We start from the raw sequence: 16,635 nt of genomic DNA, 5'->3' as shown, positions 1-16,635 counted from the left end.
ACTATGGAGAAGAACCCGGATAGAGAGAATGTCATTAAAGTCTAGAAAGATTACACCACTGTAGATGCCGTCACAGACAAAGCCCTGAAAGCCATCAAGCCCCAAACAACAAAATTTCTGCTGGAAAATACTGTGTACAGGTGCTGTGCTTGAATTTACAGGATTTACAACAGAGCCAATCAAGGAAATCATGAAAGAGATTGTGGATATGGCAAAAAAAAAAAAAGGGGGGGGGGAAGGAGGTGAAGGATTTGAAGATAAAGATCTTGGAGAAATTCTAGAGCTAATATTCACCATACCAGAGAAATTAACATAAGAGGACTTGATTGCCAGAAAACAAACTGACATTAGACAATCCAGCAGAAGTCCAATTATTCAAGACTGTTCTTGACTTCTTTTATGACATGGACTCTTCCATGATTCAGGTACTGAAACCAAAGCAAATGGTAGGAGGAGGACTGGTACCCTATAGAAACATTTACAGGAAAAGGAAAAAAGCAAAAAAGTCAGACAGAAATTAGATGTATTTATTTCCATACAGTTATACCAAGTGTGCCTGCCTCTCCTACTTCTCTCCACCTCTTCTCCTTCTGGCACCCAAGACAGCAAGAGCAACCCCTCTTCTTCCTTGTCAGCCTACTCAACATGAAGATGATGAGCATGAAGACCTTTATGACGACCCACTTCCACTTAATTACTAGACAATATATTTTCTATTCCTTATGACTTTCTTAATAACATTTTCTTTTCCCTAGATTATTGTAAGAATATGTTATATAATACAGGTTAAATACAAGATATGTGTTAACTGATTGTTTATGTTATTGATAAGGCTTCTGATCAACAGTAGGCTATTAGTAGTTATGTTTTTTGGGGAGTCAAAAGTTATATGCGCATTAAAAAAAGTTAAATGCAAAATTTTCAACAGCTTAGGGAGCCAGTGCCCCTAAGCCCCATGTTGCGAAGGGTCAACTGTATTGACTTAATTTCCCCAACTGTAAGAATAATTATGTTTGTTTTAAACAGAAAACAGGTGTGAGGTAAGAGCTGTCAATCACCTATAAATTCACAACCCAAAGAAAATCTATGTAAACATCTTTCCAGTCTTCTTTATGTGCATATGTGGGCCTGTTTTTTATTTGTTTAAAGTAGCCAACATACTTTCCTGTATGATTTATTCTACTGTTTGAAAAGTCCTTCCCATCCTGAAGAACAGATGTCATAATAACAGTTAATACTACTGCAGGGACTACTACATACCAGTATCAACCCACTTGATCCTATGTCTTCATTATAATTTATCATGATAAATAAGAAACATAGATAAAAGTACTGGTAAATTATGGCTTCATTTTTTACATTTAAAGAATTTTAATGCTTTTCTGACTCTTCAAATAAGAATGCTAAGAGGTTTTAGAAAATCCATCTAATTCCCAGAACATTTCAACATCATTAATTTAACAGAAAAATGCTTTGTCACTTTAAGAAAACTCTGTTGAAAGCAGACCAAAAAGAAAGGAGGTGAGGGAGGTGTGAGCCAGCCACATTATCTGGGACCAAATGAGTTAAAATTCCATTGAAGCCCTCCATTCTAAAGAAGCTTACAATTAGAAAACATGAAAAGACAAACAGGGTTTTTTAAAATCTCATAAAATAGTAGTTTCTGCATCAGAAAACTTTTCCTTCTGTGAAATGTTATACCACTAGCTTACCTAATACAGAAACAAAACTATAGCTGGCCCTTGAACAATGCGGGCTACTGACCTCCCCCAGCAGTCAAAAATCCAAGTATAACTTCTAGATCCCCAAAACTTTTATTACTAATAGTCTACTGCTGACCAGAAGCCTTACCAATAACAGTTGATTAACTGATATACTTCGTGTTATATGTACTCTATTCTTATAAGCTAGAGAAAACAAAATATTATCAAGAAAATCTTAAGGAAGAGAAAATATATTTATAGTACTACACTGTATTTATAGGTACCATAAGTTTACATCATCTGTGTACAAGATAAATTGTCTGTTTCAAATGGCAGCAACCGCACCTGCAGACCACAATCTATGGTACATATCAAGCAATTCAACTTTTTCTTATAATGTCACGACTTTCTTCAGCTTCCTGGGAGTACTTCCAGCATCACTAGTGGCACTTCATTTGGGTTCCGTAGTGTTATTCAAGGTCATAATATTGCACTGAACACAATGAAAAATACGTAAGAACTGGGCGAGACATTTTTTACCGCAATACAAAGTTTACTGAAGAGATACTGCTCACATGGATATTAGCATCACATGGCGTTTTAAGTGGATACTCGCAACCTTGAGGTTACTGCAACAGCAATGGGAGGTGGCTAAAAAATAATTACAGTAGTACAGTATACACTACAGTTAATTATATGCCGTTATGATTTAATACTGCATCTTTACATTTGTTTACGTTTCTCTCAACTGCAAATGGCTGCATGGATGGTCTGTGTTTGTATGCACAAGTTTTGATAAATTTTAGCTTTTTATAATTAATTTCTGTATGTTTTATGGCAGTAAATGATTAAAATAGAGTATTGTCTATTTATATTTTAAGGATTCATAGTATAACTAACCTATTAAACTTTTCAATATTTCTAAGCTGTGTAGTTTGTGAGGTTTTAATTGTTGCAAATCTCCTAAAGAATTTCCAAAATATTTATTGATAAAAATCCATGTATATCTGTGTAACTGCACCTGCACAATTCAAAACCATCTTGTTCAACAGTCAACAGCACAAAGATGGAAACAGATTAGTGGCTGCCAGGGTTTAAGGATAGTAGGGAGTTGGGGAGGAGTACAGGATGGGTGTGACTATAAAGGGGTAGCACAGGGAGAGAACTCTGTGGGGATGGAACAGTTCTGTATCTCGGCCAAGGTGGAGGTTAGACAAATCTACATATATAAAATGTTACAGAACTATACAGATATGTCTTGTAAAAATATCAAGTTCTTGGCTTTGATATTGTTTTAATGCTATAGTCATTTATGTAAGATGTAACTGCTGAGGAAAACTGGGTGAAGGGTAAATGAAGCTTCTCTGCACTATTTTGTAACTTACTATGAACCTCGAATTATCTCTATACTATTTTGTTGTAACCTCCTGTGGATCTATTATCTCAAAATAAAAGTTAAAAAGCAACGATAACAACAAACATCTACTTAATGGATTATGAAGCCAAAATTGTACTGGGACTCCAGGAACTCACCCACTACTTTCTTCTTAAACCTTGCCATGCATTTATGGTTACCTGGCCTTATAGAATCTTTCCTTGGCCCACCTCTACCGCTAAATTTCTCTGTGAAAAAAAAAAAATTGCTTTTCTCTTTCTCATACTCTTCTAGGATGTTCCTCCAAGTCATCTAGAATCCAAAGAAGAAATAAATGCTGCCACAAGTGCCACCTTATATACTGACAGCTTATCGGCCTGGTCAACAGTTATTCTAAACTAAAACAAGGCATCACATGAACACTAAAAAGTAAATTAACTTTTGAAGTAAACTTAGTGGCTCAAATGATACTCATTTTTAAGGGTCTAACTTAAGAATAGGACTGTTTTCAGTATAATAGATGAATAAACCTCCATTTTAGCAAAGGCTAAATGAAATTTAGCAGTCTTGTCATATCTTAAAATTTGTTCCAATGGATTTAATTTGCCATTTTAAAATTAGGCAGTAAAGAGAAATCTTCAAATAGTAACTCACATATATAAGGCAAGTTCTTAATGGTCATTAAAAGTATATTTGAAAGAATATTCATGGATTCATCTTGAACCATGAAACTGCTAAGCCTAATTTTCAGTTGCATTTATTTTGGAAACACATGAGAAGGCAAAAACTTCACATGATGATCACCTACCCTATGAAAGAACTACTGAATTCACAGGAGTCACAGCTGCTCTTATATCTTGTAGATTTGTTCTGTAAAGTGAAATTCTTGATCTAAATTTCATCTTGTAGGTTCCAAAACTCTTAAAAGGACTGTTCTAAGGGTGATGTTGTAGGGATACCTACAGATAGAAGAAAAGAAAAGGCCAATATAGACCAGCATGTAGACAGAAATTGAAGGAAAAAAAGAAAAGCAATGGAATCTGCAAAAGACTGGAGGGTATGGTGGACAATGGGGCTAGGGGATCCTCATAAGAAGATATTACTGCTGAGATATCTTCATGCTCAAAAGGGGAAAGCTTTAAAGCAATATGGTATATCTCTTAGCATTTAGCCTTACATGGCTATTTAGAAAGAAGTCTCAGCCACAGATGAAGAGCTCACCACTATTCCTATATTTTTAATCCATAAAGTAAGCTATAAAACTATGTAACTCCAAGGTAATAAGATAAATAAAAAATGCCCCTTCTGTTTTCTAATGTACTTACATCCTCTTCTCTTCCCTCCTCTCAATATGTTAAAGATGCCTCCAAAATGAGATCAGAGATAAGGGCAGAAGCTTTCTTCTCCAATCACTGATGCCATATATTCCTACTTGCCCAAACAACAGTTTTCTTCTTTACCTTCTCTAGTCCTAACCTAAGCCTTACCTTACTATGTATTAAGGAAGTTCAAGGTGATGAACAGCAATAATATGAACTGACAAAATGGCTTCATCTTGCTTCTAACAGAACAATAAGTTTATTCCAGTCTACAAAAAATAGGCCTATGTGTCTTCTTTGCTTTCTTCAACTCTCACTACATTCATGGATTGTTCATATTTTAATTTTAATGCAAACAATAATTTTCATTAAAACAAAGAACTATGATATTCCTGATTATGGAAACTTGGATGTTACCAAGATTATGTAGTCTCTTGGCAAATATTAGAAAGTTTGCACAAAGAAAGCTCGCTATATATACTGTCAGAAATATTTCAATCATCAGTTTTTCAGAAATATTTTAGTAAGATTCAGAATTACCTATTATGTACTTTTCCTCATTTAACCAGCATTCTTCTTTGATTCTTAGTGAATCCCAGTTATACTTTGTATTTAATGTCTGTTTGTTGATATAATCTAAATGACTGACTTATTGTATTGATCTACTAGAACAAATAAAGCTAGAACTTTCTTCTTTGAAAGTAATATATGTCAGAAGACTTTCAGGCAGAGTCTGTCATTTTATGAACACTTGAGAACCTCATAAGAGAGGCAAACATTACCCAATGTAATGACTACAATACAGATTTCAAGCACAGTTCATTCCTTACTTAGAACTTACTGAAAGCACCAGAGAATTACTACTGGAGAGAAAACTGGACTGCAAGCCATCTTTCTGCCATAACTCACCCTGTGAATAATATGAAACTCATTCTGACAAGAAACCCCATTGTAATGTAATGAAAGTGGAAATGCCTTTAGAAGAAATACAAGCCTTATAGAGCATCAAAGAATTCATATTACACAAAAAACTAAAACAAAAACCCTATGAGTGTAGTAACGTGGAAAAACCGTCAGAATACAGTCATTGCTTCCTCAACATTAAAGAACTACACTGGAAAGAAGACTTATAAATGTGTAACCACCTTTTAAAAGAAAACGAACCTTCAAGATCAAAAGAGAAATACACTGGGGAGATCTAGGATATAAGAAATGTGCAAAAACTTAGTAAGAGCTTAGCTCTGACTGAATACCAGAAATCATGCTAGAGATTAATGAATGTACAGAGCCCTTCAGCTAAACTTCTGCCCTTACTCAGCATCGGAGAATTCTTACTAGGAAGAAACTTGAAAATAAGAATATTATAGGAGGAAAAATAGCTCCTGTTTCTGCAAAAGGAATGTTATTTTATAAAAGTCACATTGGCTAGGTAACAGACTTTTACAGAAATGACTCCAAACATGATAAACACCTGTAGGCTACATAGTATGAAGTTCTAGAATGGTCATTTAACAAACTCCTATACTGAAGAGGTTATTATTCTAGGCACTAGAGATACACCAGTGAATAGAACAAAGATTCCTGCCCTTGTGGAATTTACATTCCAGGGAGGCGATGACCCCCAGTCTGTAAGTGTTTGACTCATGACCACCCTTCGACCTTTATTCCATCTTAAGACTCCTACAGTTTTGATTGAAATTCTTATTTATTAATGCCTTATAATTACACCTAACTTCAGCTCTCACTCTGAAGTCACCCACTTTGGGGAATATTCAGAGATCTAGAAGGCATTTTAAAGATCAACCAGTATAAGCCAGGCACAGAGTCAAAAGTTAGACATGGGTTTTCTACTGAGCAGGGCTCAGTGTTTTCATTCCCTGTGTTGTTCAAAGGTCAATGGCAGTCCTACTTATGACTTGATGTATAGCTATGAATGCCACGTGGGTTTCTGAGGTCTGATAATATACAGACAAATAACTTCAAAAGTTTTAAACATTTTAAAACTAATAAAATGTAATTTGACATTTCTAGTATGTCTTATTTTGAGATACCGTAATTGACCATTTTCTATATTTAAAAAAAATTCCTAAAACTACTTACATCTGGTTGAATAGCTTTAAATACTGGAACATCCATTAGTGTTATCTGACCCTGAAATAAAAAGTAAAAATGACAACTTCTTCTTTGGAATTCTATAATATAAATATTCTGAATTTAATTTATATTCTATACTGAAATATTACTGAATATTCAACTTTATAAGGATTTATAGAAAACGAAGATCTAGCCTTTATAACTGTGGTCCCCAACCCCCATGCTGCAGCCCAGTACTGGTCCATGGCCTGTTATGAACTGGGCCATACATCACTGCCTGAGCTCCACCCCCAACCCGTGGCCATGGCAAAACTGTCTTCCATAAAACTTAGGAACCTGGCCAGAAGGTGAGCAGCAGGGGAGCTGAGTGAAACTTCACCTGTATTTACAGCAGCTCCCCATTGCTGGCATCATTGCCTGAGCTCTGCCCCTCCCATCATGAAACCAGTCCCTGATGCCAGAAAGGTTGGGGACTGCTACTTTATACCACGAGATATAATTATTTCTAATTATCTCATGCCTATTTGTATTTTCTTGGAAGATAAATTAGGTAAAGTTAGAAAATAAAAATTGTAAAACTTTGGACTCAATCACACATATTAAATCAAAACCAAAGACAAAAATCAGACTACTCATTCATGGAGCAGGGTTCTTGTTGGGATAATTAAATTACAACTCCTCAAATAGCAAAGTGAAACCTGATATTAATAAAGTTTTCTTTCTAACTTATAAAAAAGTAATAAGACTATACCAGGGGCAACACACTATATCTAAGGGCTTTATATGCTATGCTTTATCTCACTTATGGCTATAGATATGAAACAAAATTCAAGAATAGTATGTTATGATCAAGCACAGTTTATTCCTGGAATGCAGGAGTGGTTCAATATCAGGAAATCAATATATTCTGCTTACAAATTAAAGGAGAATGAGAATATAAATACATTTATGTCAGTTCAGAAATAACAGGTTTTCTAGATACCTTTCATGATATTATAATACTTTCATATTTCATCTTTCAATTTTTCTTAACCGAAAATAGTAAAAACATAAAATAGTAAAAATATTTCTTATGTATATCAATAAAGTACAGTTGGCTTGGACAGACGGAATAAGTAGAAATGAAAACAATTACCATAAAGGTAAATACAATCAACCAAAGTGAAAGTGTAACCTATAAAGCTGTTCCAAAAAAATCTACAACTCTTCTTAAATTTCCCTACCTCAGCTGCTTGCTCCGAAGTTGTGTTACTTTCCCCAACAATTCCCATATCCAGCTTTTTTTTTAATCATCTCTTCTGCTGGGCCAAATTCTGACTCAATTGGACCAATATGTAAATTATGTACAAAACTGGAGAAGAAGGAGGCTTACCGCATATTCTTCTGGTGTAACCTTAAGAACATCAAATACCACAGCATCAAAGCTTTTCTTCAATTCAGAACCTTTGTCACTTAATGATTCAGAACTGCTACTTTTCTGTTAAATTGAAAGAAAATGCAGCCATTTTAATACTGCCCCACAGTCAATGTGATAGAAACTAGACTGGCCTTAAAAATTGAGGAAACTAAGAACAGTGGGTTAACAAAATGCTGTAAAAAGCTGCTTAGAGTACTAGTGAGAGTAGTAGGTAAACAGTCAGGCAACTTGAAATCTAACCTCGACTTCAGAGTTTTTAGGTTCTTTAGATTTTTAAGTTCTTTTTTTGTTTTTTGAGACAGAGTCTCACTCTGTTGGCCAGGCTAGATAGAGTGAATGCCATGGTGTCAGCCTAGCTCACAGCAACCTCAAACTCCTGGGCTCAAGCAATCCTACTCCCTCAGCCTCCCAAGTAGCTGGGATTACAGGCATGCGCCACCATGCCTGGCTAATTTTTTCTATATTCCAGCTAATTTCTTTCTATTTTTTTAGTAGAGACGACGGTCTCGTTCTTGCTCAGGTTGGCTTCGAACTCCTGAGCTCAAACAATCTACCCGCCTCAGCCTCCCAGAGTGCTAGGATTACAGGCGTGAACCACCGAGCACAGCCAGATTTTTAAATTCTTGAGTAAGTCATTTTCTTGTGTGTCAGTTCCCTCATCCTGACATCCTATCATTTTCTATAGAGATAAAAGATTTTAACTAGTTCAATGATTCTCAAATGGGGTAAAGGGAAGTCAGGGGAGAAGGATATATATCTATTTATAATTTTTAAAACAAAATTTTATAAAGAAAAGGACAATTACTTTTATAACATAAACCATCAGAAAATATTCAGGACTCCATTAATTAAAGAGTTGTATAATCCATTCTTAGTTAAGTGATATCTGTCTGTGATGGCATAATTAATAATGTTCTTCCTATTACATTGCAAATTTAAGTTTTCTCCACTTTAAGTACTATGTAGCTTCCTATCATTACCAGTTTATTATTGGTATTGGAGAAGCAGGTCAAAGTACATCACTAGTAATTTTTTAATCCTCTACTTATGGCTTATAAGAAGGAAAAAAGGGAAGTGTTTACTCTTTATGATAAGCAATAAAATTGCCATTATGATTTATTAGCTTGTTTTGGATGAGTTAGTAACTTGGAGAAAATTACCAACTTACATATTTTTTAGATTAATGTATTTACCTGACAAAATGTATTTAGTTACTTGGTCAGTTATTGGATTAGTTATACTGATTACCTGATGTCTATCTGAACCTTTAACCTTATGAATACATTTCTGTATCAGTTTTGGGACATAAAATATTGTTGACACACTGTAAACCAGTCATAGTTACAGACATTAAACACATGAAATAAAATATTCCATTTTATTTATAGGATGACTAAAGGTTTCTGCTAGAATTTGTAAAGAATTTGGAATTCATCACTCCTGTCCTCAAAATAGGAAAAACGCTTAATAAACTGAAAATCAATAACTCTCCTTAGCTCTATCAGAGAATTGATATCACAGAGCAAACTAAGAGTAAGGCCCTAAAACCTGGAAAGACAGGCGAGTACAGAGACTCACAGGTCACAGGAGTAGAAGTCAGGGGACCCAGAAAGGGCAGGCATAAACTATAACTGACAAACTGCTAAAGGCTGTGTATGGACTAGCTTAAGAGCTAAAAACTCTTAGGGGCCCATTCTCAGGTTCCTCTCAGCCCCAATTTTTTGTGAGTTTTATTACCTCTAGGATACCTACCAGGTTCTAATAGTGAAGATTAGAGAAAAATCCCCTTCTACTTCTAGCAGGAGGAAGGAGGAAGTAGCCATATTGAAATATACTCAGAGCATTTTGTTCTCTACTTGTCCTCAAGGGTAACTACCTCAGTAGAGCCTAACCTACTTGGGGGAAGAAAAATCCCCAACTTCAGACCCCTGTAGCCTTCCTGTCTCACCAGAGCAGAATGAGAGGGACTGAGAAGCATTTGTGAAGGTCACAATCCAAGGACAGAGGCTCACCAGAAGACTGAATCCTAATCATAGGACTAAGACCTCCCCACCCCCCATACACACCCCTTACCACCACATCAACAGAGCTCCTGTATAATACTGGGGGATTTCAGCTGAAAGAACTGCAAGGCTCAGACTCCAAGAAGGAGTTTCTAGGGAAACCCAAGACAATAGGGGAGAATAAAACAAGGATACTAGAGGAAACTGAAGACTCAGATACCTACAGCAATACCAAACTGTAAACACAGCATAATAAACATAAACCCTTACTCTAAAGGCCTATTTAACCAGTTCTTATTACCAAATATACTATGTCCAGCTTCCAGCAAAAAATTTCAAGTCACACTAAGAGGCAAAAACATAGTTTGAAGAGACAAGCAACAGAACCAGATTCAGGTATGGCAGAGATTTTGGAATTATCAGACTGGGAGTTAAAATAACTGTCATTAATATTCTAAGAGTTATAATGAAAAAACTAGACAACATATAAGAACAAATGGATGATAATAAGCAGAATATTAAAACTCTAAGAATCCAAAAGAAATGCTAGCATTCAAAAACACTGTAACAAAAATGAAGAATGCCTTTGATGAGCTCACCAGTAGTAGACTGATGACCAATAAACAACCAAGAAAAGAATCTGTGAGCTTAGATATGCCAGTAGAACCTTCCCAAACTGAAATGCAGAAAAAATAGAATGAAAAAAAGCAACACAATAGCCAAGGACCAGTGGACAATGACAAAAGATGCATCTTACACAATGGGAATACCAGAAGGAGGAGAAAGAAGAAGAAATATTTAAAGTAATAATAGTTGAGAATTTTCCAAAATTAATGACAGATTACTTCCTTTGTAATGATGGTGGTTCCCCACTTGATATTTAGCTGCTACTGAAGGCAGGGTGGTAAAAAATGAAGCACAGGCCAGGCACAGTGGTTCACCCCTGTAACCCTAGCACTCTGGAAGGCCTAGGTGGGCGGATAGCTTAAGCTCAGGAGTTTGAAACCAGCCTGAGCAAGAGCAAGACCCCGTCTCTACTAGAAATAGAAAGAAATTAGCCAAACAACTAAAAATAGAAAAAAATTAGCTGGGCATGGTGGTGCATGCCTGTAGTCCCAGCTTCTTGGGAAGCTGAGACAGGAGGATCGCTTGATCCCAGGAGTTTGAGGTTGCTGTGAGCTAGGCTGATGCCACGGCACTCTAGCCTGGGCAACAGAGTGAGACTCTGTCTCAAAAAAAAAAAAAAATGAAGCATAATGACAGGTCCCCAAAACTGATGTATGTATAAGAGCTGGTGGACTGATCTGTGTGTACTATAGTAATTGAAACTTTGGTTAATTTTTTGTGCCATTAACTATAGCCTCATATTCTACCACCATTTAATAGAGCCTAGTCTAAATGTTCTTGTTCTGATGATCCTCAAAATTCAGCCAACTGACACAGAAAAAAAAAGTGAGGCAAAAGTAAAATCACAATAAATTAACTGAGAGAGGTGCTTGAACTACTAGGTAGTTCAGTCTTTATCTCCATCTTAAATACTAAGCCACATCAGCAGAGTAAGCCCTTCCAATATTCCAGGCTAACAGTTCTTTGATCTACTCTAATAGTGTTGAAATCAAGGACCCTAGAGCATGTCCAAACTTTAGTGATTCCCAGGAAAAGAATCTTCTTTGCTTTACTTGTACTATTGCCCTCAAAGTTTGTGTAATATAAAATTAGTCTAAAAAGAAATTATGTTTACTTTAAAACTAAACCCAAGAAAGAGTTTTAAGTTATTATTTATCATTATTTTTCAAGTATCTTAAGTAGATAAGGATTAAGTATTTCTAAGATGCACAATGAACATATGAATGGCAAAATTAAAAGTTAAAAAGAAAAGACTAGGGGGGGGAATAAAAAAAAAAGAAAAGACTAAAAAATGTGTAGGTCTTTTCCTCACATTCTGATTTAAATTGTGGTTTTTCAAGCACAATGCCTGAACAATTAGAAAGCCAGGTAAGAAACTTTATAATTAAACTTATTAAATATCTTACCTCAGAAACAGTAGCTGCAATATTAACACTGCTGACCTGCCCGTTCATTAGGTCCATGCTTTCCTCATCAGTCCCTGACCCTATGTTAACAGAGGACTGATGGCTTCATGTCCAAGGCCACAAATGCACCATTCCTGTAAAACGTAAACAAAAAAATTAAAATGTATGTCTTCCTTGAATTTTAAGAAAATAAACCCATGCCTATTACTACATCAAGAAATAAAATACTTCAACTGTGCAAAACTCTTTTATTTTATCCAAGCCCAGATGGAGGACAATCTTGTATGATATTTTCAAACAACCAGAAACACCAAATGGGCAGTATTCAATAGATGCTACTGTTATCTTCTTCATTAAAAAAGCAAAAGCATACCTTTTCATTTAAGTGGGCATCATTTAAGAAAAAGTCAAATTGCATAACTTTTTAGTTTTAAGTAAACTAAATGTGTAAAAACCATGTGGCAAAGACAGACATGACATAACACAATAAATTTTTAGATATCCTAACGACATTCCCTTAAATCAACAATAATGAATAAGCTTGCCATGGTTTGTAATCTATTAATAGTTTACCAAAATATCACAAATATTAAATACTATGTCATAAAAATACAGTCATCCCTTGATATCCTCAGGGCATCGGCTCCACAACTCTCTGTAGATACCAAGATCCACAGATGCACAAGGCCCTTAAATAACGGCACAACACTTGCATATAACCTATGCATATCCTCCTGTATACCTTAAATCATTTCTAGATTATAGTATCTAATACAAGGTAAATGCTATGGAAACAGTTTTCATACCATATTGTTTAGGGAATAACAACAAGAAAAAGGCTGTACATGTTCTATAGAGACAAAACCATCCTTTTTTTCTCCCCTCCCCCAAATATTTTCAATCCATAGTTGGTTGAATCTATGGATGCAGAACCCAAGGATATGGAGGGCTGATTGCACCATAATATATGCTATGTTTATTTGTGGCTTTAAAGTTTACAGAGTATCTTCAATATGTCATCTTATTGATTTTTACATCTATCAATAATACTAATTAGGAAAGATATTATTATACCCATATAACACAAAGAAACAGCCTAAGGACACAGGCTGGTAAATGAGGAGCCAAGAACAAGACTCAAGCCACCTAAAACTCCAGTCAAATATTCTCTCTGGAATACTACACTTCTTTTCACTTTGCTAAAAGTCAGAATATTTTCTTGAAGTTCTAATATCTTCCCACAAATAACTTGCTAGATAATACTGAGTAGGTAACTTTTACTACTCTAGGACAAAATTTCTTCATTTCTGTAAAATGACAGGGGCAAACAGACTTTAAGATCCCTTTTCAACTTTAAATATCTAAGATGTTTTTTATAAGAGAAATGACAAGTGTCTATAAATTAGGTGTTCTATACTATACTCACTTTAAAAACTGAGTTTGAAATGTCAAAAATAGTTCCTTCAATATTAAGTTTTCTTTCTCTGAAGAAACAATATAGGATAGTGATTTCAAAGCACATACTCTGGAATAAGATTGCCTCTTTGTGAACCTAGCAAACTTAAACTTTTCTACACTAGGTTTCCCCATCTATGAAATAGAGTTAACTACTTATTTCATAGAGTTGTGGTGAGGAGAAGTTAATATACACAAAGCACCTAAAACAGTACTTACACACAGTAAGTGTGCTATTATTATAATGCAGTGATGATGAGATGTTGTTACTACCTACTTAAATAAAGCTTAAATTCAATGGAGTCTCCTAAATAAGACAAAAGTCCTAGAAATACACCTCTGGCAAGCACTCATTCATGAGCATCACTAAAAATTCTAATTATAAACACAATGAATAAGAATGCCTAAAATATGTTTCTTAGACGTAGCAAACAATGCTCTTGGTTTTCAAATGCTTAAAAACTATCACCAGGCCGGGCGAGGTGGCTCAGGCCTGTAATCCTAGCTCTTGGGAGGCCGAGGCAGGCAGATTGCTCAAGGTCAGGAGTTCAAAAAACCAGCCTGAGCAAGAGCGACCCCCTCTCTACTATAAATAGAAAGAAATTAATTGGCCAACTGATATATATATAAAAAAAAAAATTAGCCGGGCATGGTGGCACATGCCTGTAGTCCCAGCTACTCGCTCCAGCCCAGGAGTTTGAGGTTGCTGTGAGCTAGGCTGACGCCACGGCACTCACTCTAGCCTGGGCAACAAAGCGAGACTCTGTCTCAAAAAAAAAAAAAAAAAAAACTATCACCAATGATAGCAGTCTTAAGTTACATCTTGAATTTATCTTCATTTCTTATCATGCTAGAATTTTTAAAATAAGAAATATATTAGAAATAATGGAGTTTAAAAATCATTAGAACCCATTAGGATATCAATGCGAAAATGAATAAAGCACAAAATAATTTTTAATTTTCTTTAATCTATACTATCTCATTCTATCAACTTTATTATTCTTATGATACTGTTAAGGATCAACTTATATTTACACTGCTATATAAAACCAGCTTGATAACCCAGATTCTCTCTGAAGGTAACAGTAACAGTCTGCAATGAAATGTCTTCAAATAATTTCATCTCACTCCACATTCTACATATAGATTAAGTATGACATGAATTCATAAATCAAGAGTGCCCCCTAGTGCTAAAAAAGATTTTAATTTAATAGTTAAAGGAATTGTATTCTTAACCTACTATACATATCAAACATACAAATTTTATTACTATTATTTACTAAAAAAAGGTAATACAGACCTGGAATGATATTAACATATTTGTAAACTGCAGTCATAAAGAATAAAGTTTCCTCTGCCTGCTTTTAATTAAATTGTCACTGAAATATTCCATGAAAATTACGGTCATTAAAATCCATTATGTAATTTAAAAAATACAGCAAAGTACATCTTAAAGAAAATAAAGAAACTTATTCGTAACTCCTTACAAATGTACTACATGTCAATAGTATATACTAATGCTGAAGTTCAACAGAGATGCATATGGTACTATAAAAATACTAAGTCCTAAAATACAGATGTGAAATATTTATTCTTTTAGTATGTGCCTCAAAGAACTTTCTAAGCTTTGTACACAGAAAAATCCAAATTAAATAAAACAAATATACCCTTTAATATTATTTATTTTTCCAAATGCTATAAATGGCACAAATATTCAAAATGACTACTATGATAACATCACAACAGTTATTTTCTTAATTAAACTCATTAGTTTCTACTTCTTCTAAACTTCTAAAGACAGTTACTTTAACTATCTTTTGGGTTTAAATTCCAAAACAGGATATTGCTTCTTTCCAAACAATATAACCCCAAAACAAGAAATCTGAAATGTGTAGCTTTAGTTCCTTGCTTCAGTTCACAAAACTACATTATCAATTTGCAAACACAATCCTTCAGCCTCCTAACTGCCTATCTTCTCAATGGTATTCCCAAAAAGAAACCAATGCTTTTTTCTTATAAATGAAAATGATGATTAAAGTCAAAGCAACAATTTCTCACTAATTAATCTCATTTCACAGTAACAGTTTCATATTCTTTTCTAAAATAATTTATACTGTCATCTTTAGGAATATTATGCTATTTAGACATTTAATAGTTTACAAAATTTAAATAGTTACAAAATTTAATTAGTTTTAAAAGAATTTAAATAGTTACAAAACAGTTTACAAAATGTAATAGTTTTACAAAACATACATCAGAAGAGTTAAGCATCTATTAACATAAGGAAACTGACAGTGAAATAAAATTAATTAGTACAATTTCTTTGGAAACATTTCAACAATACAGAATTGATATGTTCATACACTTCTGGCTCCAAATCTCAGTCCTGGAAATTCATCTTATCAAAACTCTAGAGAAAAAGATAAAACTCTACAAAGCTATTAAATTAAGCATTGTTTACAACAGTGAAAAATAGAAGTGACTTTAATGCCTTTATATACAATCATGTTTAAAAAACTCAAATGGACAGTAACAAGTAAGGAACCTCAAAACAGCAGTGACAGGTTCAATAAAAGCAATTAAACCTTCTCATTATAATGTTCTTGTAAAACACTGTAATTACAATTCAATATTTAAAAGTTATTACAGAGTTTGCTTTAACAATTATTTTTTAATATAAATTAATGACATATTTTATATAACACCCATGGGAGGCCCAAAGATATAAATGGCCCCTGTGTCATAGCCTTAAGCAAGCCCATTCTAGCATATGTGATAGCTAAAAATTTACGCTGCCTTCGTTATTTTTTAAAATAAGAAAACCAGAGATTAGTCCTAAAGTCCCAGTACTTTGTTTCAATAATTACAACCATCAAAATGCTGAGGAGTAACAAAGAAAAATTTTGGTTTTGGACATAACTGATATTGAGTTATTCTTACAAAGGCTCATAAAAAATGCAGTTACCAAAAATGATTTGCCATTTCCGGTACGGCACTAAACAAGATTAATTTTGGTATTTGTCACTCTATAAAAGCTCAAGTTATTAAGATAGAAATTTAAAAAGAACAGGTTTCTGATGTACATCTGAGGTTATGCAGGGCTCCCTGCCTCCCAGAGAGTTCATTAGTCTCTTGCCCTTGTACTTCCACTGCTCTTTTGTCAAAACCTATATTTTCACATTGCTTAGGTTATCGCTCCTTAATGATATTTTAGTTCTTGATGCTGAAGACCCATA

General features: G+C 34.4%; 1 protein-coding gene across 6 annotated transcripts in view; it reads right to left on the bottom strand.

Annotated features, from left to right (window-relative positions):
• The window catches only part of RALGPS2 (Ral GEF with PH domain and SH3 binding motif 2), a 171,791-nt gene that overhangs the window by 113,872 nt on the left and 41,284 nt on the right, over window positions 1-16,635 (bottom strand). For 4 of the 6 annotated variants that reach the window (XM_012772598.3, XM_012772597.3, XM_012772599.3 and 1 more), the window contains exons 2-4: window positions 11,945-12,078; window positions 7,864-7,968; window positions 6,498-6,548 (exon numbers count right to left, since the gene is read on the bottom strand). In XM_012772598.3, the coding sequence (XP_012628052.1) occupies window positions 6,498-6,548; window positions 7,864-7,968; window positions 11,945-12,001 (213 nt within the window). In that variant the 5' untranslated portion in view covers window positions 12,002-12,078. Of the gene's footprint in view, window positions 1-299; window positions 467-2,048; window positions 2,197-6,497; window positions 6,549-7,863; window positions 7,969-11,944; window positions 12,079-16,635 lie in introns of those variants that run through there. The other 2 variants (XM_076000409.1, XM_076000408.1) reach the window with 2 other exon arrangements.

This window comes from Microcebus murinus, chromosome 2 (assembly GCF_040939455.1).
Source record: "Microcebus murinus isolate Inina chromosome 2, M.murinus_Inina_mat1.0, whole genome shotgun sequence".
Lineage (NCBI taxonomy): Eukaryota > Metazoa > Chordata > Mammalia > Primates > Cheirogaleidae > Microcebus > Microcebus murinus.
Note: the sequence above shows the minus strand (reverse complement) of the source record. Positions and strands in the feature narration are given on the sequence as shown.